General features: G+C 38.9%; 1 protein-coding gene across 8 annotated transcripts in view; it reads right to left on the bottom strand.

Moving 5' to 3' along the window:
• CAMK2D (calcium/calmodulin dependent protein kinase II delta) overlaps positions 1-26,390 on the bottom strand; it is a 296,028-nt gene that overhangs the window by 56,870 nt on the left and 212,768 nt on the right. For all 8 annotated transcript variants that reach the window (XM_087437704.1, XM_004426556.3, XM_014784565.2 and 5 more), the window contains 2 exons: positions 16,591-16,693; positions 8,930-9,013 (listed from right to left, as the gene is read on the bottom strand). In XM_087437704.1, the coding sequence (XP_087293830.1) occupies positions 8,930-9,013; positions 16,591-16,693 (187 nt within the window). The remainder of the gene's footprint in view (positions 1-8,929; positions 9,014-16,590; positions 16,694-26,390) is intronic.

Below are 26,390 nucleotides of genomic sequence, written 5' to 3'. Positions count from 1 at the left end.
CCCTACTGGTGTTGGTCTCTTTACCTCTTCTCTGTGAGGGAGATCTAGCCCTGCTCCTGGCCATCGGCCTGACATCTTTGTACAACACATGCTGCTGCAGCTAAAATGGCTTTTAAACAATTGTTTAATTGCCCTAGACTTTTACAGCCTGCTTCAGGAAGATCTAGTTCAAAAGCAGATCACTACCAGAGTAAAACATCTTAGACAACATTCTTAAACAAAAACCCAACAAGGATTTTGTTTCAGACTGAAAGTTATTTTACCACAGTGGAGTTTTTTTTTTAAAAAAAGGACCACAAAGAAAACTGCAATATATTGGTACCTCACCCTCACAACATAAAAACATTTTTCCATCGTTCACTACATTATAGACTTAATGTGCACTCAAATTTATTTTCATATCATTTTTGCTATGCAACAGATGCATCCGATGATGAGGATGAGTGTCAGTGTTCGTGTTCCCAGGACACAAGGAGAAAAGAGGCTGTACATAAGTCATATTAGCCCTCAACTATGGTTAGGGGGTGGAGAGAATTAGCTCTGTACTGGTAATAGTCTATATTGAATCTGGACATTTGTCTAATAAACATCTGGAGGTAGGCTCTTATAAAATTATGAATCAGACTCACAACTGAGACATTTAGCATTGCGGACCTAAGCTGAGTTGCAAGCACGACCTGCCTCTGAGGCTGTGTTCTGGTGCCTTCTGTCTGGTGCAGTTCTGTTGGTTTGACACTTGATGTGGTACTTCTCTGGAAGGGGAAGGGATGGTTCATTCCCCAAGAATCAGCAGCCACTACATACATAAATAAATGCCCACGTTTAATTGTTTGATTAAGGGGTTTCTACCAAAAAATGTATTTATAATAAAATAATAGCATAGATACAGGAAATTTTAAAACATTTTCAGGCCAGAAGATTTAAAGAAAAAAACTACCTAGGCACTTCTGAGTAGACTGATGTTAAATTGTCAATGCCTACTTAAATAGACAGTGTTTTGTAAGCTCACTTTGACTCACTCATTAGACGGGAGTGTGAGGCTTTCCTGAGTTACATGCTCCCTTGTAGCTCTATTTTCTGAAAATGTAGAACAACTGTGAGAGTCATGGCATAATCATAACGATAACATTATTAAGTTTTACTGTGGATAACATTTATTGAGCAGTTACGTGTGCTTTAGGGCATTACCTCACTTAAACCCTACACAACGCTAGGAGGCAGATAATGTTCTTGTTCCTGTTTTACAGATGAGGAAACACAGGTGGAAAGGTTGTGACTTAACTGTTTGAGCCACAAGCCGGCTGACAAAGCCACGTCTTAAACATTCCCTGCAGCCACTTCTGCATCCATGAACTTTAACAAGAATGGTCATTTTACATTTTAAACTTTTTGTGTTGCCTAATTGAGAGGCCTTGACCCTAATAGGAAGGTTTCCATTTGGTCCTCGTGTAAATGTTCCCAGCAGCCTCTTTTCCCTTTAGTTATGTACTTGAGCTCGGTTATTTTAAAGTTTTTGTTGTCTAATTGAGAATTCTTGTCTCACTAGTAAGGTTCCAATTTACTTTTTTCTTATAACCCTAATATTTCGCTTTTTTCTCCGAGTCAGAGAAAAAAAATACAGGGTCTTTTTCTCTCCCTCCAACAAAGGTACTACAATCTTCAGAAGCCAAGGAGAAAGCCTTCATTTTCTTTGCAGGAACGCTTCAGGCTGGTTCTATGACCTCCACATGGTGGGGCTCTCATGACGTCAGCCCCCTTTGACCATCACTGCTCAGATATCTCATGAGGGTTTGCGAAATAACAATATTCTATTACACCTTCTTTAGGCGAAGAACAACTTACTTCATCAACTGTTTGGTTACCATGAGGTACAGTTCATATAGGAAAGATAGGGTAACTGATTTTTCCCCCTTTATTAGCCAGTTTTCAAAATAATGCATTGGTTCCCTAGCATTCTCCAAAGGTTAGGATTTTTGTTGTATTTTGATTATCATTACGAATGCATGGATTTCAACTTATTTGATGTTTCAATCTATTACTGTGATTTTTCTTATTTATCCTCTAATTGTCTCATCTTTAACCAGTAGCAGCCTCTTCAAGTTGGCTCCTGAGTCCTTTTGATACGAACTCTGTGGCCTTTAATAGTTTCCTTTCTTTCTGGCCTGACAAGACGCTCTTGGATCTTCTTGTATTTTTCCTGATCCTGATCCAGACGTGGAATTAGCCACTTCTACATGGAGTCCTGGTTTCATACAGGGGTAAATGGTATGTAGAGACCAAGACTGGGTACCCTGTAGGGGTGCTGTGTAGGAACTGCAGGTTTCTTCAACAAAGAAGTTGAGAAATGACGAGAGAGAAGTGAGAAGAGAGAGACAGAAAGAGAGAGAGAGAGGTGGAACCTACAAATTAAATGACTTAAGAGACCAAACTAATAACAAAATTACGAGACAAGAGCAAAAATTACTAGATATATGATTATTAAATACAAAATTACTAGATATATGATGATCTTAATTATTATTATATTAAATTTTAAAATATTGGTATTAGTGTCATGCTTTTAAAAGAGCCCTTTTCTTTGACAGATATACATTAAAGTATTTACAGGTGTATTAATATGATGTTTGGATTTGACAAAAATAATCTAAGGGTGGAGGAATGAGCAGGGTGGTACAGATGAAATAAGATTAGCCATCAGTTCATTCTACTTTTGTATGCTTCAAATTTTTCATAACAAAAAGTTAGAAAGCTATTTTGACACAGTTGGTTCTATTCAACATTTTAAAATGGAAACTAAAACTAGTTTTCATTATCTTATGTATATATTTGTGCTTGGGAGATGCCAGAGATGTTTGATTAATAAGAGTTTTGAGAAGCACTGATTACTTATTAGGTAGAAAGACAACATTATCAAGCACATTTCAAACTGATTTTAATAAAAGCTAGAGTTAGAAAAATGATTAAACTTATAATCACATTAATGATTAAACCACTTTAAACTCTGTTCTTATGATAAGAAGCAAAGCCGAAAAACTCTGAGGAGTTAGTGTGAAGTTAATGGGACAATCTAACAAGACATCCACGTAATACTCTTAGTAAATAAAGAGCATACTATGAGCTTGCGTGCAAAATACATGTGGAGCTTGGAAATGCACAATTACACATATGAGGGATAAGCATGGCTCTCTTTTAACTTGTTGTAATACCTTAGGCAAAAATATCACCATACAATTCAAATAGAGAAAGTGTTCAATTAACAGTCTGTGACCTACAGGGCCAATGATGGGCAGAACAAAGCTGGAAGATCAAGGCCAGCAAGATAGGAAGTCATTTTTCAGATGATGGAAACTATCTATTCCATGTAGTAGGAGTGGCAAAATGACATACACATGCCCTTCTGGCACGGGGCAGACACGAATGCCTGTGCCCGAGCTGTGCACGAGGTGGGGTGGGAACCAGAGGAGAGCATGTGTCCATTCACCTGACAGGTACACTGCTATGTAAGAACAAAAACATCCTGTTATTCTTTCAATTACTTTAGAAAAGCCAGAAACAGATAGCTTTTAAAGAAATCTCCTAATAATAAATTATAAAGATAAATAATAAATGTCAACACTCCCCCAAAATAAGAAGCCCAACTGTCTGGCCAAGACATCTGTAAACCGCCTATCTGCAACCTCTGTTATGTTGTGGAAAAATCCTAAAATTTACTGCCCTAGGGGAATTTGCAACACATTAGGGTAATGCTGTCCAATACGGGTGTGTATCAGAATCACCTTGCAAGCTCGTGAAAATGCAAATTCCTGAGCCTCAAGACAGAGAATCTTATTCATGGGTGGGTTCCAGAAAGCTGCATTTTTGATAAGCACTCTGGTAACTGCCATGGTCCACAGTGTGAAACCAGCAAGTCAGAGAAACCATAAATACTATATCTAGAGAAATGTAAGACGGTATATAAGATCAGAGGAAGAGGATATTGGTAGAGTCTATGATTGGGAGTAAAGCTCCATGGGTTGAAGACTGATGAGGACGTGGGTCCTCAGACCCATGGATGAAGCAGAGAGCCTTCTCATTGTGGGGCATACCTGTGATGGTCCACTGTAAGGAAATCATAGAGCTGGTAACAGCAACAAAGTGTTCGGTAGACTTGAGATTTCAAAATGGTAAATACTTCCTAAAAAAGTGCTTGAGCTGACTTATCTTAGCTGAAATATGAAAAAACTAAGGCCCAGAAATCACACAATTGAACCTAAATTGACCATGCAAGAAAAGAAGAAATAAATTCCACAATATTCCAAAGGTTTGTCAAAAGTTATGGTATATTCTGTGACAGCCACTAACTTATTACCACTCATAACTGTTCTGAGTGATATCTAATTCAGGTAGAAAAGTAGTAGGACAAGGTGTGTGTGTGTGTGTGTGTGTGTTGGCTATGTTTATAGGCTTACATTTATCGTTGTTTTTTTTTTTTTTTTCCTGGTACGGAAGACCAGCCCTGAGCTAACATCTGTTGCCAATCCTCCTCTTTTTGCTGAGGAACATGGTTGCGAGGTAACATCTGTCACCATTTTCCTCTATTTTGTATGTGGGATGCTGCCATGGCATGGCTTGATGAGCAGTGCCTTGGTCCACACCTGGGATTTGAAGCTGGGAACCCTGGGCTGCCAAAGTGGAGTGTGCAAACTTAACTACTATGCCAGCTGGCGGGCCCCCATTTATCGTTTTGTGTGTGTGTATGTGTGTGTGTGTGCGTGTGCGCGTGCGCGTGTGAGGAAGATTAGCCCTGAGCTAACATCTGTTGCCAAGCCTCCTCTTTTTGTTGCTGGGGAAGATCGGCCCTGGGCTATCATCCATGGCCATCGTCCTCTACTTTATATGGGAAGCGCCCACAGCATGGCTTGATGAGTGGTATGTAGGTCTGCGCCCAGGATCCGAACCTGTGAACCCCGGGCCACCAAAGCGGAGCATGTGAACTTAACCACCGCACCACCGGGCTGGCCCATTTTTTTTTTTAAGCCAAGATGTAGAAGAAAGTTCTGTTAAAAATCACTGATTCAGTGACATCTATAAACAACATTTGCTCATCCCATTAGGGATTTATGGAAACAGCTATATATGCAGAAAGCCATCAAAATCAATTTACTGTTGTTAATGGCAGAACACAGGGCTATGTTCTTGCTTCATTAATGTCTATTACTTACTTCCAATAATGGACTAGTTGCTGTCAAAGACCAAGTACAGGTCAGACTATATTCTGTGTGAGATCACAAAAGCAAGTAATGGTGGTATTTGAAATTTCCTGTGTACAGATAATTGCATATTTCTAATAAAAATAATGTGGACTTCTTTCAGCCATTATACCAATGCTGTGCTTCACTCTGCCTGTGTCAACTGCTAAAAAGACAAAGAATCCGCTGTAGTGAGAGCTCATAGCTTAATTCACATAGAAGATCAGCTGCCATCCTGTTAAACGGCTTGTTCTGCATGTCTTTTGTTATCTGGCTAGTGTCATTTCTTACCACACTCCCCAATGTCTAGCCTTTAAAAGAAGTAGTTATTCAATTGGCAAGAGCTAGTGCTGATGGATGGCTGAAAGAGAGTTTCTCTCAAGACATGCCATAGCCTAAAGGCAATCGAACCATGTGTACATTACAAGGTGGGCATCATCTTATAAATGAAGTGAATTTAATGTAACTTTCACATCACCTGAGGGAGGTGACATAAAATAAAATCGTAAAACAATATTCCAAACCAACACCAGTGACGCAGAAATGTAACAAAAGGCAGAAGAATCTATTATGATGTTCCCGGTAGTGGGTCGTGGGGGTCATTTCCCCCAAATACGTAAGATTAGAGTATCTAAGACATTTCCATAGTTAGCTGTGTGATCCCAAGTGCATTTCTAGGCGTGCAGTTAAAGGATGCCACAATCTCTAAAGAGAATGGGAGCTGGCAGCAAACAAGTGCTCTGAATGGGGCCCGGCTCAGCACACAGGGATCCGGCTGCGTGTAGCAAATTGTGTGAAGAAAGCAAAGGTAAGGACAGAACTGAGCAAAACGAAAGGTGCCTCTGCCCGTGGCAAAGTCAAGGTGGACGTCTGTGAGGTGCTCAGGGCTCTAAGTTCCTAAAGGCATACATGAGATCTGTGTGTGCATACGTGTTTGTTGTAACCATGCAGTATCTATCTATCCATCTACCTAATTTTTACTTATAGGTTTTAGGACCGTCATGTAGCTCAGACAACAAGGAGGGAGACAACTCTTCACCTATTTTTTTTTCTCTTCCAGCCAAGAAAGTTAGAGCTTCTATCCTAGAAGTTACCTCACAGATGTAAAATCTGATTCTTACAAGACGTGCCATTATTTAAAAAGGTTAGCTATACAAACCGTATTACGGAAATGCACTTAAATAGAAAATCCCAAAACCAAATGTACTCAAATTTACCAAAGGAATATTAAAATCGAGCACGGTGTGTCTGATGAGCCCAAGACAGCAATTCTACACCCCGATCCTATGTCAACACCATGGTTATTAAAGATAACCATGCTGCACGCACTCAGCTCAGAGCACTGAAACAGGGGCCCACCTAAGGGCTGGACATTTCCCCGTGTACGTTTCAGCACCGATTCTGCTCCTCAGCCACAACAGAATCCTTCAGACCAAATACCATTTGTTTTGGTTTCCTTTTAAAGGATCCAATATTCTTCAACACCAATAAAAATGATACATTGTGAAAAAAATGTTTTTAATGCAAGAACCAAATAAATGATTTATTTAAATTATTTGAATGAATGAAATATGATTCAGGAGCTGTGAAATTGGTCCACAATAACATCTTTTGCAGAAAAAAGGCACACAAGCAAAGAATTTAAAAGTGAACAAGGAAAGCAGAGAGACAGAATGTTTGGTATTCAGGTAATCAGAGGAAGGCATCATGATCAGCTGATGATCATAACAATGCTGAGTCATCCATTAAAACGAGTTAAGCCTATCTCTTACAAGGCTCCACATCAGTTATCTAGAAACTTCATTCACAAAGAAACACTTTCCAATAATAATAGTCACAATAACACATTGTACTAAAAGATCCTCTTGGTAGTCCTAGGAGGCAAGTACCATCACTATCTCCATTTTCTAAGAGGAAGCTGACACTGAGACCACGTGATTTGTGCCAGGTCATACAGCACGAGCACTGAAGAGCCCGGTGAGCAGATGGGAGGGAGGAGAGAGAAGAGGAAAAAATAGGAAGGAAAGGAGGAAAAAAGGAGGGATAAAGAAAAAGGGAAGTTGGGGGAGGATGGAGATGACCTTTGATGAAGACGGCAAAGCAAGACTGTAGCGCACTTACGGCCAGCCCTCCTTCTCCTGGGTCCTCACCTGTCTACACCACACTATCCCTCCACTGTCCAAGGTCCAAGGGCAGCACTCTAGCGACACCCCCCTGGACTCTATCCTCCTTAAAACCCATCTGTGTCTGCCTGCCTCCCAGGGCACTCTTTGCTGCTTCTTAAATTCATCAGCAGAAACAGATCTGTGATGGGAGCTGATTTATTGCAGGGGAAATATTTGAGTTATCTGCCATGAACATTTAGATCTGAACAAGGACATTTTGAGACAATGCTCCAACCCAAAGGCATCGAGAGTTCATGCTTAAAAGATAGTCTCTGGTAGCAGGAGGAAGCTGGAGCTTGGGGCTCACCTAAGACCTTACCCTTTAATTGATAATTCCAACCTTTTAGAGTAATAACAGCTGTTTGCATTTAAATTGCTTTACAAACTATAAAACGTCTTCATTTAAAGTGTACCCTATTTGACCCTCATACAATTCTATGAGGGTAACATATTCCTATTTTACAGGTAAAGAAACCAACTCAGAGATATTAAAGAGACAGGGTTAGCAGGTGCCAACCAAAGACCGGAACCCAGGCGTTGTGAATCCACATACAGTGCTCCTCTCATGACTGCCTGCTTAGGCACAAAAGCAACTCTAAAAGCCCAAGATGCAGTCAGCTTAAGATCAAACACCAAGTTGCTGTTGCTAATGAGATCAAGCCGACAAGAAATACAGTGGGAAATAATCTACCACTACAAAGTAGTGGTAATGAATTTATTATTTGTTTTAAATAAAACCAAATATAAAAAGTTATTTTCAGAATCAAATCAAGTTTTTTATCAACTCCTTCCAGGCTTACTGACAAAAACTAAAGTCAATGAAACCTGCCTGTGGCACATGAAAGCCAAACTATTAACAGACTGGTAGCAATGACTAGAGAACCAGTTTGTGTTAATAACCCCAGTGGAAAAACATTTCAGAGCATCCTGCAGTATCCCTTATTTCAGTCTTTCACTTGTTGGAAGTATATGTTAACATGTAGAAATTCTGTTATAAAAACTGGTGGAAATCCTCCTCATTATGTATCTTTGAGCCTGCACAGGATACTTATTTGACTGGAGTTGGTTGCTAAAGGCCTAAATCGGAGTTCAACCCCCAGAGGACAATTTCACTCTTCTCCAAGATCCACTATTTCCCTCTCATTCCCTGCTGAGCATCGTGTACAAACATAACACCTGTTGTAAGGGCTGCTTGGATGAGGTGAGAACACAGGAGCACAAACACACGACCACCATGGGGGATGCTCTCTGCCGCTGATCTCCAAGTGCTTCCCAGGACCAGGAACTTCCCAAGACCATGACCATCACCTGGGAACTTGAGAAAAATGCAGATGCTCCCACCCAGACCTACTGAATCAGAAACAGCCATCTGTGCTTTAAACAGCCCTCCACATGGCCTTGCTGTCCGATAAAGGGGGTGAACTACTACTGTAAGTTGATCACTTGAGAGAATAAACTTCAAATTTAAAAGATACTATTTTTAATTATTACAATACTGGTGTACTATAAAATCTGTACAAAAATATGATTCCTTACCACATGCCCACATATCCACCGGCTTTCCATAAGGATCTTTACGTAAAACTTCTGGAGAAAGGTATCCAGGTGTGCCAGCAAAACCTAGGGAGAACAGATGTTAATGAGTCAGAGTTGACTTGACAAAACCAATACGAAATAGGAAGCTAAGGAAAAAAACATTTTTGAAACTTTTTATCTGATGATATGTTTGTCAAAGTAAAACAAGGCTCTCTGAGTGCTAAAATACTATAGATGGGCATTAACACTAATCTGTCCCGCTTTGTAGCTTATGAGGAAAAAATATATCTTTTCTCCAGATCTGAAGGCCAATCTATTGTACTACATAGTCAGTGTGTATACTGAAGTCCACTTGGTTATCAGTTCTTATTCTCACTCGCTCATGTGGGAGTTAAAACTAAACCTGTGAAAGGGATCAGATCACGCTGCCCCAAAACACGCCACTGTGGCACACTGATTATTTTGAGTGAAAGGCAGTGGAGAAACAGCAGATGCAGGAAGGGCTCTTTAATCTCCGCCTTTCTACCTAAAAGTAGGACATAAATTTCTTGCAAGAAAGGCACCCTCCCTGCATCAGGAAGAGGAGAACATTCTTATCACCAGAGATGGGGAGTTGGTGCCAAGATGAATCTATACCAACAAACAAACCTTACTATATAACTCTGATCTTCCATCAGTATCACCCCCACATTTCCTGGTTACTTCCCCACAATTTAATACAAGTCCAAACCCTCTTTTCCTTCGTCTTGTCATATCTCCACAATTTATCATTCTTAGTTAAAATGGGATATAAGCCTCTGTGTCTAGTCTTTCTATAGGTCTTCTTTACAAGGAAGGCCTCTGTGTGCATGTAAAACTAAAATATTAACATCAAATAAAATTTATATGCTTTTCTCCTGTTAATCTGTCTTTTGTCAGTTCAACTTGCAGGCCCCAGGCACAGACCTAAGAAAGGGGAGGAAAAGTCGCTCCTCCCCTATACCTGAAAAGAAATAAGGAGAAAATTGGATAGGGTTAGCATCTTGCAAAAGATAATAGTTATCATGATACCTACACAACTTTCCTATGAGAAGCATTCACCTTTAAATAGAAGGATCCAAAACATAGATCCCAAGGACAAATTTAAAGCAAATTTCCAGTAAATATTTTGAAAGTGAGGTAGTCTATGGGGGGTAGGGGATGGGGCAGAGAGTAACTGAAGAATGCACTAGGATATCAAAGAACTCACTGTGTACTAACAAATAATCAGTGTGTACTTATAACTGGCAACTGAAGAGAAGACTCAGGAATATTCAGATGAATCACTATTGAACAAGCACCAACTAGACTTTTAAGAGAGAGATGTGGTAAGAGAAACTGGATGGTAAAAGAAAGCTTCCTATTATATAAATCAGTGTAGAATCTAATAAGGCACACTTAAATAGCAATCAATTTATAGCTAGACTCTCGAGTAAAATATTTCTTCTTATTTCTGAAAATAATAGTTTTTAAATAAAAATACTTACTTTAAAAAAATACCAAAAATAACTATTCTCATTTGGAAGTTTTCTTTAAAGGCACACATAAAAACTGGAAAAATTTCTTTAAAAGGATATGTAATCCAGAATTCTTCTGACCACAAATCACTGATGAAGCACATTATATATTTACTGGGATGCAAAATGCCCAAGAAAGGAGCTTTCCCTCCCATCTTCATGACAGATTTATACTTATTAATAAGTACAAGCAAGGTGTTAAGAGGTATAAAGACAAGCATATGTATAATAGCATGGTTACTTCTCTGAACAAAACTACACTAGAAAATGAGGCAAGGATTTTGGATTTCACCTTCTTCCCTCCCCTCCTTTCATTACTTCTCCTTTCCTTTGTTTTGGAGGAAGAAGGGGAGGACAATGAGAAGGGACTCCAAGAAAAGACCTGTCTGTTGCAGTTTAAGCTTTACATGGACCAAAGGGGATCCACCTCTACCTCAAACTTTACTCGAAAGAAATGTTTGCTTGCTAGTTGTGAGGTGAAAGAATTACTGAGCAACCATGGTGGTTCCACTGCCTAAAGTCTGAGGGTTGCCTGAAGGAGCAGTGTGGAGTCAGCTAATTCCAAGGTAGGGATGGGCACAATAGTTTTAAAGAGCTTCCCGGTGCTTCTGGTATATGCCATACCTGCTCTTTCTCTCTCATTCCAATCCTCCCTTTCCAGCTCCTCCCAAGTTGAGACACAAAGGGAATCCAATGAGAAACCAATGCCAAAGTCAAGATTAAAGACCAAGGTCCTAGTGGGCACTTTAAGACCCTTTATCATCTGGTTCCCGTTCATTCATCCAACATGATTTCTTTCTGTTTCTGAGTACTTGACCTGATTAATGTCTTTAGGGTCTCTTGAAAACAGACTTCTCATTCCCACCCTGGATATTACTTCTTCTGTTCCTTGAACCCTCAATTTTTTAATCTTCTCTCTAATAGAGGGTTGCTCTAAATTATTTTCTTTCTTTTTTTTTTTGTGAGGAAGATCAGCCCTGAGCTAACATCCGATGCCAATCCTCCTCTTTTTTTGCTGAGGAAGATTGGCCCTGGACTAACAGCTGTCCCCATCTTCCTCTACTTTATATGGGACGCCGCCACAGCATGGCTTGACAAGCAGTGTGTCGGTGCGCACCTGGGATCCAAACACGCAAACTCCAGGCCACCACACCAGAGCGTGCGCACTTAACCGCTTGCGCCACGGGGCCGGACCCTAAATTATTTTCATCTTAAAGATCTCCTTAGCTAACTACAGTTCTCTGTGGTCCTATCTTGCTCTGAATTTCGACCACCCTTTATTTATATACAATCTGTACTCTCCTAGCTAGAATTAGTAAATGTTAATGTATGTCTTAATAACTTAGCAGAATACACGGCCTAGAGCAGGAAATGTTAATGATATTTAATCTAGGTAGAAAAGATAGGGAAGTAAGTCACTATGTGAGTAAGAAATAAAAAGATAATTTTAAATGTAAATTATTAAAAAACTTCTCCTGGAGACTAAAATGCTAGGAGAACCCTATCACATTCATTCTTACCGAGTACAACTCTCATTTGAGTAGTCAGTGGGGTCCTTACTCCTAAGACAGTGAAGCATACATCTAAATGCACGAACGTCAAGAAACCATGTACTGTACAACGTGTTCTCGCGAACTCAGAAACACTGAGGGGAAAACAGATATGGCCTTCTTGTGCAGGAGACTAAATTCAGCATATATCATGATAAATAAACAAGATTTTTGTATCAACAGGGAAACTAATAAGAGCCTGCCTTCTTTAGAGACATGTATGTTTCTCACTCTGAAAAACCAACAGGAATATCAGAACAGATCAAACAAAGAAAAAACAGAATTACTTACTGTTGGAAATGTATCCATTGCAACATATTGCCATTATAAAACCTTAATATTTTAAAAAAGAGACATAACAGCAACCAAAGTAAAATTATTTTACCAAAGTAAAATAATTCTTCCAGGAAGCAAGATTGTGGTAGTTATCCTTTTTTCCTACCAACAATAAAAACTAGAAATTTATTCCAAATAGCATTTCCAGTCCCACAGGAGAAACAAGTCACATTTGGATATCTCTCTTTGGTAAATTTTCCAGCCATTTAGCAAGTGTAGTGACATGGGGTGTTACTTTGAGCATTTTGGGCTAGTATTCAAATAGATCAGGGCTAGGAGGACAGAAGAAGTGAACCTGGGAAAAACAAACATTTAGACTTGAAAATGAGAATGAAAAAAAATCAAACACAATAAACAGCTTCTATAATGCCTTGTATGGTTTTATTTTTCTTATTTGTAGTCTACCTCTTATATTTATTAACATAAAATTATACAAAATCCTGAAACTCTGGCATTACACATAAGGAAGAAACAGCTCTGCTCTTTTCTTATTAAAATAAAAAGGCTCCCCCCTCAACATTGATGTTACATTTTTTTGCTGAGGAAGAGCAGCCCTGAGCCAACATCTGTTGCCAATCTTCCTCATTTTTACTTGAGGAAGATTAGCCCTGAGCTAACATCTGTGCCAACTTCCTCTACTTTATATGTGGGCTGCCGCCACAGCATGGCTGACCAGTGGTGTAGGTCTGCGCCTGGGATCCGAACCCGTGAACCTGCGCTGCCCAATCAGAATGTGCAAACTTAACCACTATGCCAAGGGGCCGGGCTTGTTATTTACATTTTAAAAGATAAAATTAACGAGTCAAATATATGAGACTATGATGCCAGATAATACTGAATAAATATCAAAAAAGTCATTCAAACTAAAACATGCCTTTACTCCTGAAACCTGACCCCCAAAAGAAATGCAGTATACCACACACCTCCTTTCCCTCAGTTAGATTACTGTGAGGATTCACTTGGACTTGCGTAGAATGAGCTAAAAAAATTTTTTTAAATAAGCTAAAGGAAAAAAAAGGAAACGTATATTCTCTTAAGCTTAGAAATTGTGTTCTTCTACACTTTTGAAATGCTGAATTTTCTTAAAATTTAAAATGCACCTCTTAAAAGTCATTATCCTAATAGGTACCTTAGTAAGAACTTAACTGTTGATAGCACAGTACTGAAGCAGAAATGGGAATTTTCTTCCCTGTCATTGCTTCTCTGGGACCAGCTTGCTTTTAGAAATGAATTATCACAATTTGAAAATCTGTGTGCTCTTATTTGGATGCTATTGCTTCCGCTAACCTGACATTCAGTCTTCCACTCACTGGCTCACTTGACAGCTTTCACTGTGTAGGCAAAGAACTGTGACCTCGTGTTTCACACCAAGATGGTTCTGAAAACTTACTGAACAGCTTCCACAGCCCAGGCAGGGTCCCATGGACGACTTCATTTAGTTTCATAACAGCCCTGTCCAAGAGTGCTTACTATCTCCACTTACAAAGACGACGCTGACCTCATCGAGTTAAAGGGACTTCCCCGTGTCATACAGCTGTAAGAATCAGAGCCAGGACAGGAGCTCCGGTATTCTACCTCAAAAAGCAGAATTTTTTTCCACCACACACGGTCCTGGCCCTCAAACAGCTTCTGATCTAGCAGAGGAGATAAAATCCGGAGCTTAAAATAGGGGAGATTTAAGGAGCTCAACCCCAACACCTGTGAGCATCAAGCCAAGGTACAGATGTTAATTCTGAGCCTCAGCTTGCATAACAAGGCTTCTGGTCATTGCTGATGTCCAATCATCATCTTGTACTCAGCTCTGGCAATTACACACTTGAGCCAAAGTCCCTATTTTGATATCCTGTCTCATACCCTAAGATTCATGAAGTGGGGTCCTGCTTTGCTCTGGACAGGACTCGAGTCCTGTCTTTGAACCCAACCTCTGGGGCTTTGATGTCCTCTAGGCAGATTCCCTGAGAGTTCGAGACCCTGTCCGCTCTGCGTGTTATCTAGAACTTGCCTACTCCTAGATATTCCTTAGTTCAAGCTGTCTTCATTCATAATTTGAACTACTGCATTAGTCTAACTGGTTCATTGCCTTCAGGGTAACTACCCTAAGCCATCCTCCACATTGCTACCAAAATCATTATTATGTAACATAAACCTAATTACGTTCCTCTGTACTTAAAATTTTTCACCAGATCCCTGCAACTTCTAAGATAAAAGCCAAACCCTTCAAAAGGACATAAAATCCTTTCCTCCTCATTAACTATTGCTCATCCCAGTATACTTTATACTTCAGCTATATCAAACTTCTTGTTATTCTTGCAATTGAAAAAACAATTTCATGCCTCTGAGATTTTGCACGTGCTGATTCCTCTGTCCGCAACGCCTTTATCTCCTTGCCCGCCACGGAACAAATGCTCATTCACCCAGTAGGGAGGTAGAAGCATTACTCCAATCACTGAAGCTTTCCGAAGAGGCAGAATTTCCTATTTCCCCTACTGCGCTCCTGAGCCCCTCAGGCAGGCCTCTGTTAAGGTGCTCCCACACTGCGTGGGAAGTAGTTGTTGATACGGAGGTGTGAGCATCTCGAGGGTCGGGACCTCCTGTTTAATTAATGTACTTCCCGTAACTTGCTCTGGCCCTCTCTGTGATAGCCCTGCCACTTCCTGTTGGACCCTAACTCCTGTTACTGTATATTCTTTATCTGTGTCAACCATCTTCTTACCCAGGATACAAAGATGTCTTTGAGTCTCAAATTTACAGAACTAGGTCCTACCTTCTTTCAGTTTGCAGTTAACATATGTCAAAATATGACAAACCAAATGCCAAGTCTGGAATTATTAAATTCATCCGGTGGGTAAGGAGAGACTTTAAAAGGCAGTATTAAACCTAGGAGGGGTTGCAGACAAGGGTACCAGTCAGGTACTACGGAGACAGGACAGGCAGCAGAACATGAAGCCCTACATCAGGCTGCTGGCAGAGGTGACGGGGGAAGGCTGCCACGCCACCCACCCCCGTTAACCAGCTGGGGCGGGTTAGAGAGACGGTGAATCCCAGGAGCCCTGTGTACATCTTCGGAGGTGTGTATGTCTAGGGACACAGAGAAGGGTTCACGTATAAAACAAAAGAAGCAGTTTTTGAGTTCTCTTTCTGTTTGTTGTTGCTGTCCAGAGGAAAATCAATTAGAAGTGATTTAGTTATAATTAAATTATAATTTTAAAACATTAACCACAATACACTGAAAGTCAGCAAAGAAGTGAGACTGAGGTTTTGGAAGAGGTTATATTCTATGACATTACATGAAAAATGGGTTAATACTGGGAAATGTCAGAAAGAGAGGCATAAGAAAATCAGTGGATAAAATAATTTAACAGGTTAAATATTGAAATAATGCATTAGCCTTGTTAAAAGTACTCTAAATTTATTTAGGTTAATTTCTCCCTTAATTTTAAAGAAATAGAAATTTCACCATAGAGAAATTTCAAAATTATCAAAATTTTAGAGACGAAATTGGCAGTTTGGAGAAAAAGAAGATAAGATGAAACACACAAACACATATATACATACAGTCCTGCGTCACTTAACCACGAGGATACATTCTGAGAAAGGCATCAGGCGATTCTGTCATTCTGCAAACATCATAGAGTGCACTTATATAAACCTAGATGGTGTAGCCTACTACACACTTAGGCTGTATGGTATTAATCCTATGGGACCACCGTCGTATATGCGGTCCATCGTTGACCAAAACATTGTTATGTGGTGCATGACTGTAGACATATGTGTATAGATATGTATAGTATATTGTGACATACTATATATTTTTTAAAACTTTAATTTGTTAATCATGAAATACGTGAAATATTCTGTATTTCCTGAATATCTACTATTTACATACCAGTTTTTGGCATCAAATAAGGTTGTATGTGAACAATCAATTTTTTCTTAAATAAAAAGTACTCTTTGAATACTGCAACCCTCCTATTAAGTCTGAGTACAGGATCCATTGTCTCACCCATCCTTTCAGAAAAAAGTCTATGTGTTATTGCTCTCCATTAATATTTTCCCTTAAATCATTTCTAGATTATATGCCCCTTAATGGCAGTAAAATCAAGCGCTTTCGAAGGTCCAATATCTTAAAATGAGTCAAATGGTTGTTAGGAACATTCCCATTTTATTTTGTTTAGGAAGTGGGATGTGACTGGAGCCAGAAGAGTTGGAGCAGCAGAAAGGAAAGACAGGCCCTACTCACCAAACCACGCCTGCTGGTCGCCTTGAACTTCTATGGCTAAGCCAAAGTCGGCCAGTTTCACAGCTGCTCCCTTGGATTTGCTAGCTAAAAGCAAATTCTCAGGCTTTATTTAGAAAGAAAAAAAAAAGAGACTGAAGTGAGAACCTATTTTAATGACTATTCAAAACTAACATTTTATAAGATTGGGGGGGAAACAAGTCATGCATTGTTCTCTCTCCAGGAGACTGTCATTCCTAAATCTCAGGGAAAATATGGTTAGAAAATGATTAAAAATTATCATGTGTGCAGGCTTCAGACAGATGCATAAATGTACTAGACAGCTACTGGGCAAAAGAGAGAACACACTTGAGGAGAGATCAAATGAATGGAAGCACCTGTCTTGACCTGCTCACATGTTTCCAAGGGCCACTTGAGGTCCAGACTTGGCCATGGACGTTGACTTAGAAGCCTAACAGAGCATAGACATTTTCAGCAGAAGGAAACTTGGCAAAAAGATAACAAGAGTTGGACCAATCTACAGACATTTGGCAAATGAAACGTTGCAAATTAAATCCTAGCTGACTTCAAGAGTTTGGACCCGAATGTAGTGATTTTGATTCTTCAATGTTTCCAAACAATTTCTGTACAAATTTTGTAGTCTTATTCTGAATTATGCATTAAAATTGCTGTCTTTAAGAATCTGTTTATTCTTAAAGGCAGAAAGAGTGTACTACTATTTGCCAAATGTTATAGTTAGCTTTTTTTCTTTATAAGCCAGTTTTTTAAAACATAATTTACGTCTTCAAAGTGTGATTCAAAGCATTACTTATATATTTATTTTCACATCTTGGAATACTGTAAGAAAGATACATTTTTATTTTCTTGGGTATTTACCATCACTCAAGGACTGATAACTCAGTCTTGGAATAAGGCTGTGTCCACACCACTGTTTCCCAACTAGAGAATCGAGACACATTGGTACTTTGAAAATAAGCACCATGGCAAAGTCTTGAATTTCCCCTGACTGCCTGTGTGGATTCTAAAAAATGAAAGAAGATGGTCAGGAAAACGAGGCTGATTAACACATCCAGTGAAGTCCATTCATTCCCTGGTATCTGGATGAACACATAGCTGGACTGCTGTACATACATTAAAGAGTGGTTCAACATCTTTTTACCTTGGGATAAGACCCAGCAAATTTAGAGGTGTGTCTCAGACTGAAAAAAGTTGGGAAACAATGGACTTTACAAGTGCCAAAACGATTGAAAATTTTAAAAATTCAGTCAATCAAATTGATTTTGGTTATATGTTGACAAACAATGAATTTCATATTTTTTCATGAGATTGGCTACTTTTTTTTCTTACTGAATTAGTTGAGTCTGTTGGTGGTTTTGACCTTGTGTAAACACAGCCTAAACCAATATTTAACTGATTAATTAAGCCAGCCATGCAAATTAGCAAAGACTCATAACCAGAACTTAGAAGAAATTAGGTTAAGTCTCCCAGAAATAAGAGTGTAGGCAAGTAAGTTTTCATCAAGTACCAGACTTCTTCAGGCTATTGCTGCCCACTGCCATCAGATTCGTCACTGTTAGGACAATTGGTAACTGTAAGGAAATCTCTGTAATGTTTTAGGGCTGACAGTGTTTGAATTACCTCAACACTAAATACATGATAATTTAATTTGGATGTTGGGATGAAGATGTCTCAAGAATATGAAAGATCTCCATGCTGAAATAACTTTTAGTAAAACCTAACATTCGCGATTACTTGGAACTCTGGTTGTCTGTCAATACACTACAGTATCTAACCATGTTACATTATTCATATTTGACATTTTACTTTCAGAACTAAAGTTTATGGTCCACTACATACATGCATTTTCTAATTTAATCAAGAAGAAATTAATAATTTCCAAATAACTTGGAAAAACCACATCACACTGTAAGCAATAGTTTATTTCCTTGTAACTTCACATTCAAAAGCATTGAGATGTGAGAGACCTCTGCTAATACACCTCTGTCCTAATGTGTCAACCACAGACTCATTCAAGGGAAGAGTTCCAATCACTTTGGAAATCATAATCATTTTAGGCCTTTTTAAATCAAGTGCTATTGAAAGTTTGTTGAGCAAGTATCAGTGTCATCAGTGAAAAAACAAAAAATTTAATATGCTTTTATTCTTATCACTAAATCAAAAAGCTTCTGGGCAGTGCTGTGTGCATTATGCCCTTAAACACCAAGTATCTGCCAATTCAGAAGAAATGGAACACCTTAGAACTTTATCATGCATGGCCTCTGAATGACTAGAGCAAATATTCACACCTAGAGACAACCTAGAAGACCTCTCTGGAGGGCCTTGTGAGTCATCCAGGAAAATAATAAGCCCGTCTGGACTAGTGTTTCACCTTTTACCCATGAAGACTGTTCAGCTGCAGTTATGCTCAGGAAAAGGCAGGGTTAGTTCAAGGTTATTGTATAAATTTAAAAATCAATAGCACTGAAATGGCTTCATGTTTATGTATATCTTTTAGGCAAGCCTAAAGTACAGAATTATGGAATGCAAACAGAAAAATTAGGATGATTATTGACTTTATTAAAGGATTATTTGCTTTATAAAATGTTTCATCACAAAATTGCTTCTAATGGCCAGCTTCAATGAAATATTAAAAATATCACATACAACTCTTTGGAATTTATCAGTTTGAATAATCCTGTTATCACATTCTACCATTCATATAGCCTCCAACTTAAAAATATATTGTACTACAAAAGTTCATTGGCAAGTAGGTTACTTCAAATTCTGAATGCTTCCTTTTTATAGAGAAAAGAAGATAATTTGTGGTTATATTCCCCAAAAGCTGAAATAGAATCTTTCAGCTAACCAGTGGCTACTTCCTTAAAAAGGATCTCCACTACACTCTTATCTGCTACTATTGCACTCTTTTGATTTTCTAAAGCGAATGAGAAAGGTGAGATCAGAAACACAGGTCTTCCAGTACAGCTATGGTTGATCATGGGGGCAGCACCCTATGAAAGAAATGGGCAACATGGTGATCTAGAAAGAGGGTGAAGACCTGGGTTTATGTCCTGGACCTGATGTTACTAACTATGTGGACTTGGGCAACTCATAGACTCTTGAAGCTAATTAATTAGTTCCTTCATCTCTCAAATGAACATAAGTATAACTTCTATCTCGTAACAGCATATATGAAATTATAAATCCCACTGGATTTTATCACAGAAGTGCTGTCCTCTGGAAGGGACAATATATACATCAATGAAGAACTATTACACTCCTGTGCAGCTGGCCATTTCAACGTGCAGAACATTGACTATATTTCTAATGAATGTTCATAACATGAGGAATTTCTGTATTCCTAAATTAAATGCAATCTATTATGTTAATCTTTACATACTGAGATTATCTCTCAATTCTTAGAACGAAGTCACTTTTTAGGTTGGTTTTTAAATAGATTCTACTGACATTCTCACACATAGGTTCCTTCCCCACCCCATAGCTTCCTAATGATGCAGGATTTTCCATGACATCTGGTCTTAGTGTCAACAACCATTTATAGCATATCAGCTGTAATGAGCAGCAACTGTTTGCAAGTTTTGTTCTGTACTTCCATACGGATACAATGGCAACTTCTTTCATTGTGATTTGAGATTTTCTTGAAACTGTTCAAATATCTCAAAGGACCTAGGCAAGTTGCTGGAATCACTTTTGGGACTGGAAGAGGCTTGGGAGATAAAATAACTCAAATCCCTCAGTTTCTAAATGAGGTAGGGAGGTCCATAAAGGTGAAGCAAGGACTTCACCTTTGCAGCCAGATTTCCTGATTCCTTCTTTTAAAGATGTGACACTAAAGAAACCCCTCGATGGTATAAAAATGATTCATTTTCAAAAGGTGGTCCATTCAGTAGATTTCTGTCGAAGAATTTGAAGTACTCAAAAATATTTACCATGCATTTCCAAATAAAACAAAGGGAAAACTTATGAAAGAGACATAGTTTTAATTTTGCTTCTCACAAATCTCATAAATACATCCTGAGGATTTCTAAAGTAGTGTGATCTGTATTAAGGAACTGAGTCAGCAAAGGTGATGATCATCTTCAGCATCAGTCATATCACAGATTTATCTGTGCTAGATAGTGGTAACTAGACAATGAGGTGAAATCACGTGTTTTATGTTTTTCTTTATATATGTTATAAAAACAGCAAATTACTATTTTATTATTTTATATTATTTGATTCTTACATTCCCTTGGACATTAGCTTTTATTTTTTTCTATTTTTTTATTTTTTTGTGAGGGAGATTAGCCCTGAGCTAACATCTGATGCCAATCCTCCTCTTTTTGCTGAGGAAGATTGGTCCTGGGCTAACATCCGTGCCCATCTTCCTCTACTTTATATGGGACGCTGCCACAGCGTGCCCTGACAAGCGGTGCATTGGTCTGCGCCCAAGATTCAAACCTGTGAAACCTGGGCCACCAAAGCGGGGTGTGCGCACTTAACCACTGCGCCACCAGGCTGGTCCGACGTTAGCTTTTAAGAAGTGAAACTGTCTCTTTAGATTTCTTTCCTCTATTGGAGAGTCTTAGTATTTCAACACGAAGTTAACCATTTTGTGCTTTGGTGTGTTTTCAGTCACTTTTTCTTTGCCAAAGAAGGTGTGAACAAAGCTTCCAGAAATAAACTAAAAGAAGTTTTGCATGAATCAAAACTCTTGAATATCAAACTCACTCCTGCACATGGTCGAGTTCTTTTGTGCACAGGGTACAAGTCACTTTTGCTTTTGTTTTTACATGGAACGGATGTCTGCATTTACGTTCTTAGCACGGGGCGTTGTCATCTGACGCACGTGCTGAAGTTTGTGAGTAGGAAGTACTGTTTCTATCTCCACGTGTATATGACTAAGTCCATCAGAATCACACTGTATTCCATTCCTGTTTCTTGATAAGTTCTTTATCAAATGATAAAGTTCTTTAAACTTTATCACACAAACTTTCACACAAATGGTAAGTTCTTCAAACTTTCATCTAAACATGATTCTGAGAAAAGCGGAATTTGTGATTTTATAATTACTCAAAATGAAGAATTGACAATTTGATATATCTACTACCCATGGTTAACAAGTATTGACTGAATGCATGTCATATTCCCCCCAGAAAACTAATTCTTTTCTGGTCATAAATTTAATTTTATTCCTATGAAATAGACTTTAAATCCCTCCAAATCTCCAGAATTAGTATCCTCATTAAAATCTCTGTCTCTCTATCTATCTCATATCTCTCCATCTAAAGATTTTTCCCTGAAATAACATTGTTTTCCAGAAGGCAGGCTAATAAGAAATGCAGCATTCTCGGTGGAGGCAATTCACAGGTGCTGATCTGCTGTTACAGGATTCAGTTGTATGCAAGAAGCCTCCTCTCCAGATTGCTCTTGATGAAGTCATTCAGTAGCCACTTCCAATATACTCTGAATGAAAGAAATCTTACTAACTTGTGTGCAATATAGTTATTTGAAAATGCACAGCTATATAACTGAATCTATTGACTTCTGACAACTGATTCATAGAAACTGCATCCTCCAGGCTCTGAAATGACAGAACACCTCTGATATGATATTCCTTTATTCCTTGTGACATCAAGAGTTGTCATTTGTTACTGCAACCTCCTTTCGACCTCACAGTTTTCTGGATGCAGTACTTGTCTGATGTACTTCCTTCTTTCTGTGAGGAACAGCTCCGACACATTTTCCGCATATTTTTAAATGATCTTTAACTCAGTGGCCTGTAGGTTCTATGCACACAGTGTCTGTTCTTGTTTTGCTCTGTAATATACGCCCACAACTAAGACAGTGCCTTTAGTAGGTGCTCAAGAAATGTTTGATGAATGCTGGTTCTTCTCTTTTTACAGCTGAATTTTCAATCATTAGTTCACAGATATCCCTCACTGAGTTACAGTACTCCACTCTTGATAATCTATTTTTTTTTTTTTTGAGGAAGATCAGCCCTGAGCTAACATCCGTGCTAATCCTCTTTTTGCTGAGGAAGACCGGCTCTGAGCTAACATCTATTGCCAATCCTCCTCCTTTTTTTTTCCCCCAAAGCCCCAATAGATAGTTGTATGCCATAGTTGCACATCCTTCTAGTTGCTGTATGTGGGACGCGGCCTCAGCATGGCCGGAGAATCGGTGCATCAGTGCGCGCCCGGAATCTGAACCCGGGCCGCCAGTAGCGGAGCGCTCGCTCTTAACCGCTAAGCCACGGGGCCCGCCCCTTGATAATCTATTTTTTTTTTTTTTAAAGATTTTATTTATTTATTTTTTTCCCCCCAAAGCCCCAGTAGATAGTTGTATGTCACAGCTGCACATCCTTCTAGTTGCTGTATGTGGGACGCGGCCTAAGCATAGCCGGAGAAGTGGCGTGTCGGTGCGCGCCCGGGATCCGAACCCGGGCCGCCAGCAGCAGAGCGCGAGCACTTAACCGCTAAGCCACGGGGCCCGCCCCTTGATAATCTATTTTTAAGCACTCCAAACTGACTGCCTTGATGTGGCCTCAATTAAATGTGGCAAATGCATTTCATTCTTCTCTCTGTGTCGTTTTCCAAAGGCTGCAGCCAATGCCACCTTACTGATTTCCTAAACAGGAAATTTTTACTTTATACATCAGTCTACTGCCAAATTATGCTGCCTGCCCGCTACTCCTCTACGTTGTATCTTAAATATACCTTATTCTTTTATTCCTAATGATACAGATTTGTATAGCTCTAAAAAATCCATAGGCAGGATTATTTTAATCTTATGATTCACTAAATTTAGGAGCACTTTCCCAAATAATTCTTAATGTTGCTGGTAAAATTATTTTCCCATCATTGTTTTGAACTATTCTTTGGTCTCTGTAAAGGTTTTCAATTCATTCAACTAGCTGAATTGAGAAGTGGTAGTGATTAAGCACGCAGAGCCTGGAACCAAACTGCTTGGGCACAAGTCATATCTTACTGTCGGAGTGACCTTGAATACGTTTCACTCGTGGTTGCTCCATTTCCCCTTATGCCACATGGGGACACTCATAGAGCCTTCCTCATGAAGGTGTTGTGAAGATTCATGTGATAACACAGTGCAGGGTATATGGTAACTACTCGACAAATGGCAGCTCTTGCCATTTTTATTAAGGTCCTGCCTTAATCCAAATCCTCCCCAAGACTAGAGTCATATTCCCAAACCGTAGTACCGTAAGTGTGTCACCACTGCTAGATCTCCCTAATACTCCTTGGATCTACATCGATTGGCCTGACACTGGAGAGGCGCCTTAGACAAAAGGCTGAGGTCTATGCATCCACTGGACACCGCCTGCTGCGGACTGACGTGCTTTCCTGATGCTAGTACCCCACCACCCTGAACCTGCTCCCATTGTTTATTTCCGGGCCACCCTCCACGCCTGCTGTGCCTCAGCCTCATCTCTAGGTCCTGATCATTTTCCACCTGGGGGATTCCACTGTCTAATGAAACCCAAGGAGTGGCAGTTATTCAAATATTCAAATGGTGATCTTTATGCTGAAGATATATTTATCTTTATTTTATTCAATATTAATTAACATACTTAGTCTACTTTATTCATTGTTGCCTTTTATATTACAAATGTGCTTTTGGTTGAACTTCATGCATTCCTAAATTGAAGGAATATGATGCAAGTATTTACTAGGTCTAAGGTCTCATGTTGGGTACTGTAGAGTAATACAACATGTTAAACAGCTATTGTTCCAGGAGGGGCTTACAGACATTTTTACAGTCCTCATATGCTCATAGGTCCCTGTGACAAGGATGACAAACATAACACTTCCTGTGTTTTTATCTCACTGGTATGGACAAATTAAACTGCACATCAAACATCCATATTGTAAACAAATTAACATATGAATCAGGATATGGAAAAAAAATGTATGGCCTGATAAAAATAAAGGCAACATTTTGTTTAAAGTCCGATAATAAGAAATTTCAGCAGTTGAACTTCTTTATTTTAATATGCTATTACAAGTAGTCTATTTATCAGATAGACTACACACAGTGGATATAAAACACGCAAAACAAACCGAGGGATTTAGCACACTCAAGGCATGCATAAAGTCCCTCCAATGCACAAGTTTTAGATTCTCTAAGTATGTGTATGAAATGACCTACTGACACAAGCACTGAGAACTAGACTCAGCTGAAGTCTATTCAAGTCAGCAATTTGACAGAAACTAAGACAAAACTATAGAAATTATAAACAGCTCTATTAAAAGCTCATCTCTGTCCTCTCCTAAAATCAGAACAAGAATGGAAAGCAAAAACACTTTTCCCCCTTGAAAGGAATCTGATGGGTGACAGAGCAGCCTATGTCTTCGGTAGTAAGTCTCCCTAGAAATCACCTGCCTGAGTTTTCAATTAGTGACTTTAGCTCATATGTCAGAAAATATGTTTTACTTCACGGCCCATATTCTAGGCCCACTACCATTTCTGATTAAAGTTCCAGTCTTTGAAGGGCTCAGCTGACTTTGGACACTTATAGAAGTCCAAGATCATGACCCCACAAAATATATTTTAAAAGCCATGGACAAGAATTCACATTTTTTATCCTTGGCTTTTCGAGTATATTTTTAAGTACATAACATGGAATAAAATGTTTCATATGATAAATTTATTAAATAGAATATTTTATAAAATAGCACAAATAATGTCCATGTCCCTATATGTTCACTTAAAAAAGAAAGTAGTACTGTGAGCTCTGGGAATAACCTAAGGGGCTCTGTTTGTGAGGAATTTTTGAGGTGATCACCAAAGATAGGAATTTTCAAACGAACATATTGTTTTTGCTTTATCCTGATGGGTAAATTTGGTTAAGTGTTAACAGATGCACACAGTCTTATCTTGGCTCTCCCAAAGAACATGCCATTAACCACACCTTTGCTTTTGACATTTAAAGCTCTCAGACTCAAACTGAAATCAAAGGAAGATTCCAGAAAATTAAGGCAGTGTTTTGCTTACAAATCACATCTTCATGTAACTCCCTGTGGATCTTTAAAGACAGACTCTTCTAGAACATACTAAAAGAATGGAAATGATAGTTTTACAATTTATTATAACTGGAAAGTCTGCAAGTGAGAAACCAGCCTAGGTCCTCCCCCCAAAAACATACAGTTCAGGACATTCTAACTTACCCTTTGCCAGCTTTATATAGTCAAGCGTCGCATAAAGATGTTCCGGTTAACGACGGACCACACATACGACAGTGGTCCCATAAGACTAGTACCTTGTAGCCTAGGTGTGCAGTCGGCTGCCCATCTAGATTTGTGTAAGTACCCTCTATGATGTTCACACAGTGACAAAATTGCCTAATGACGCATTTCTCAGTAAGTGTCCCCGCTGTTAAGCAACACATAACTGTATTGTCTGGAAAAGACTGAGACTTCAAACAAAGAATCACAACTACACAGCACTCACGTTTGCTATTTTGCCCACCCAGTAGTTTTCTTTCATTTAAATTTCTAAGCCTTCACTATTTCTCTGAAATTCCCTAAGTAAAACTAGAATGCTGAGAGAAGGGGACAGAAAATTAATAAAAGAGTAGTCTCCTTTTGAACTATTTAATTTCTAAATGATCTAAACGTTTCTCATCCTCAATGGTATCAGAAGCTGAGTGAAGCCTTAAAAGCATTAGTATGTCTATATATATATATATATAGCATAAATATTATTTGATAATAAAATTTACTTTACTTCTTTTCCATCTGTTTTAAAAGGCCCTAGTATCTTGGTCCCTAGGAATATAAATA

Source organism: Ceratotherium simum, chromosome 12 (genome assembly GCF_057802395.1).
Source record: "Ceratotherium simum simum isolate JZ-2026a chromosome 12, ASM5780239v1, whole genome shotgun sequence".
NCBI classification, from domain to species: Eukaryota; Metazoa; Chordata; class Mammalia; order Perissodactyla; family Rhinocerotidae; genus Ceratotherium; species Ceratotherium simum.
Note: the sequence above shows the minus strand (reverse complement) of the source record. Positions and strands in the feature narration are given on the sequence as shown.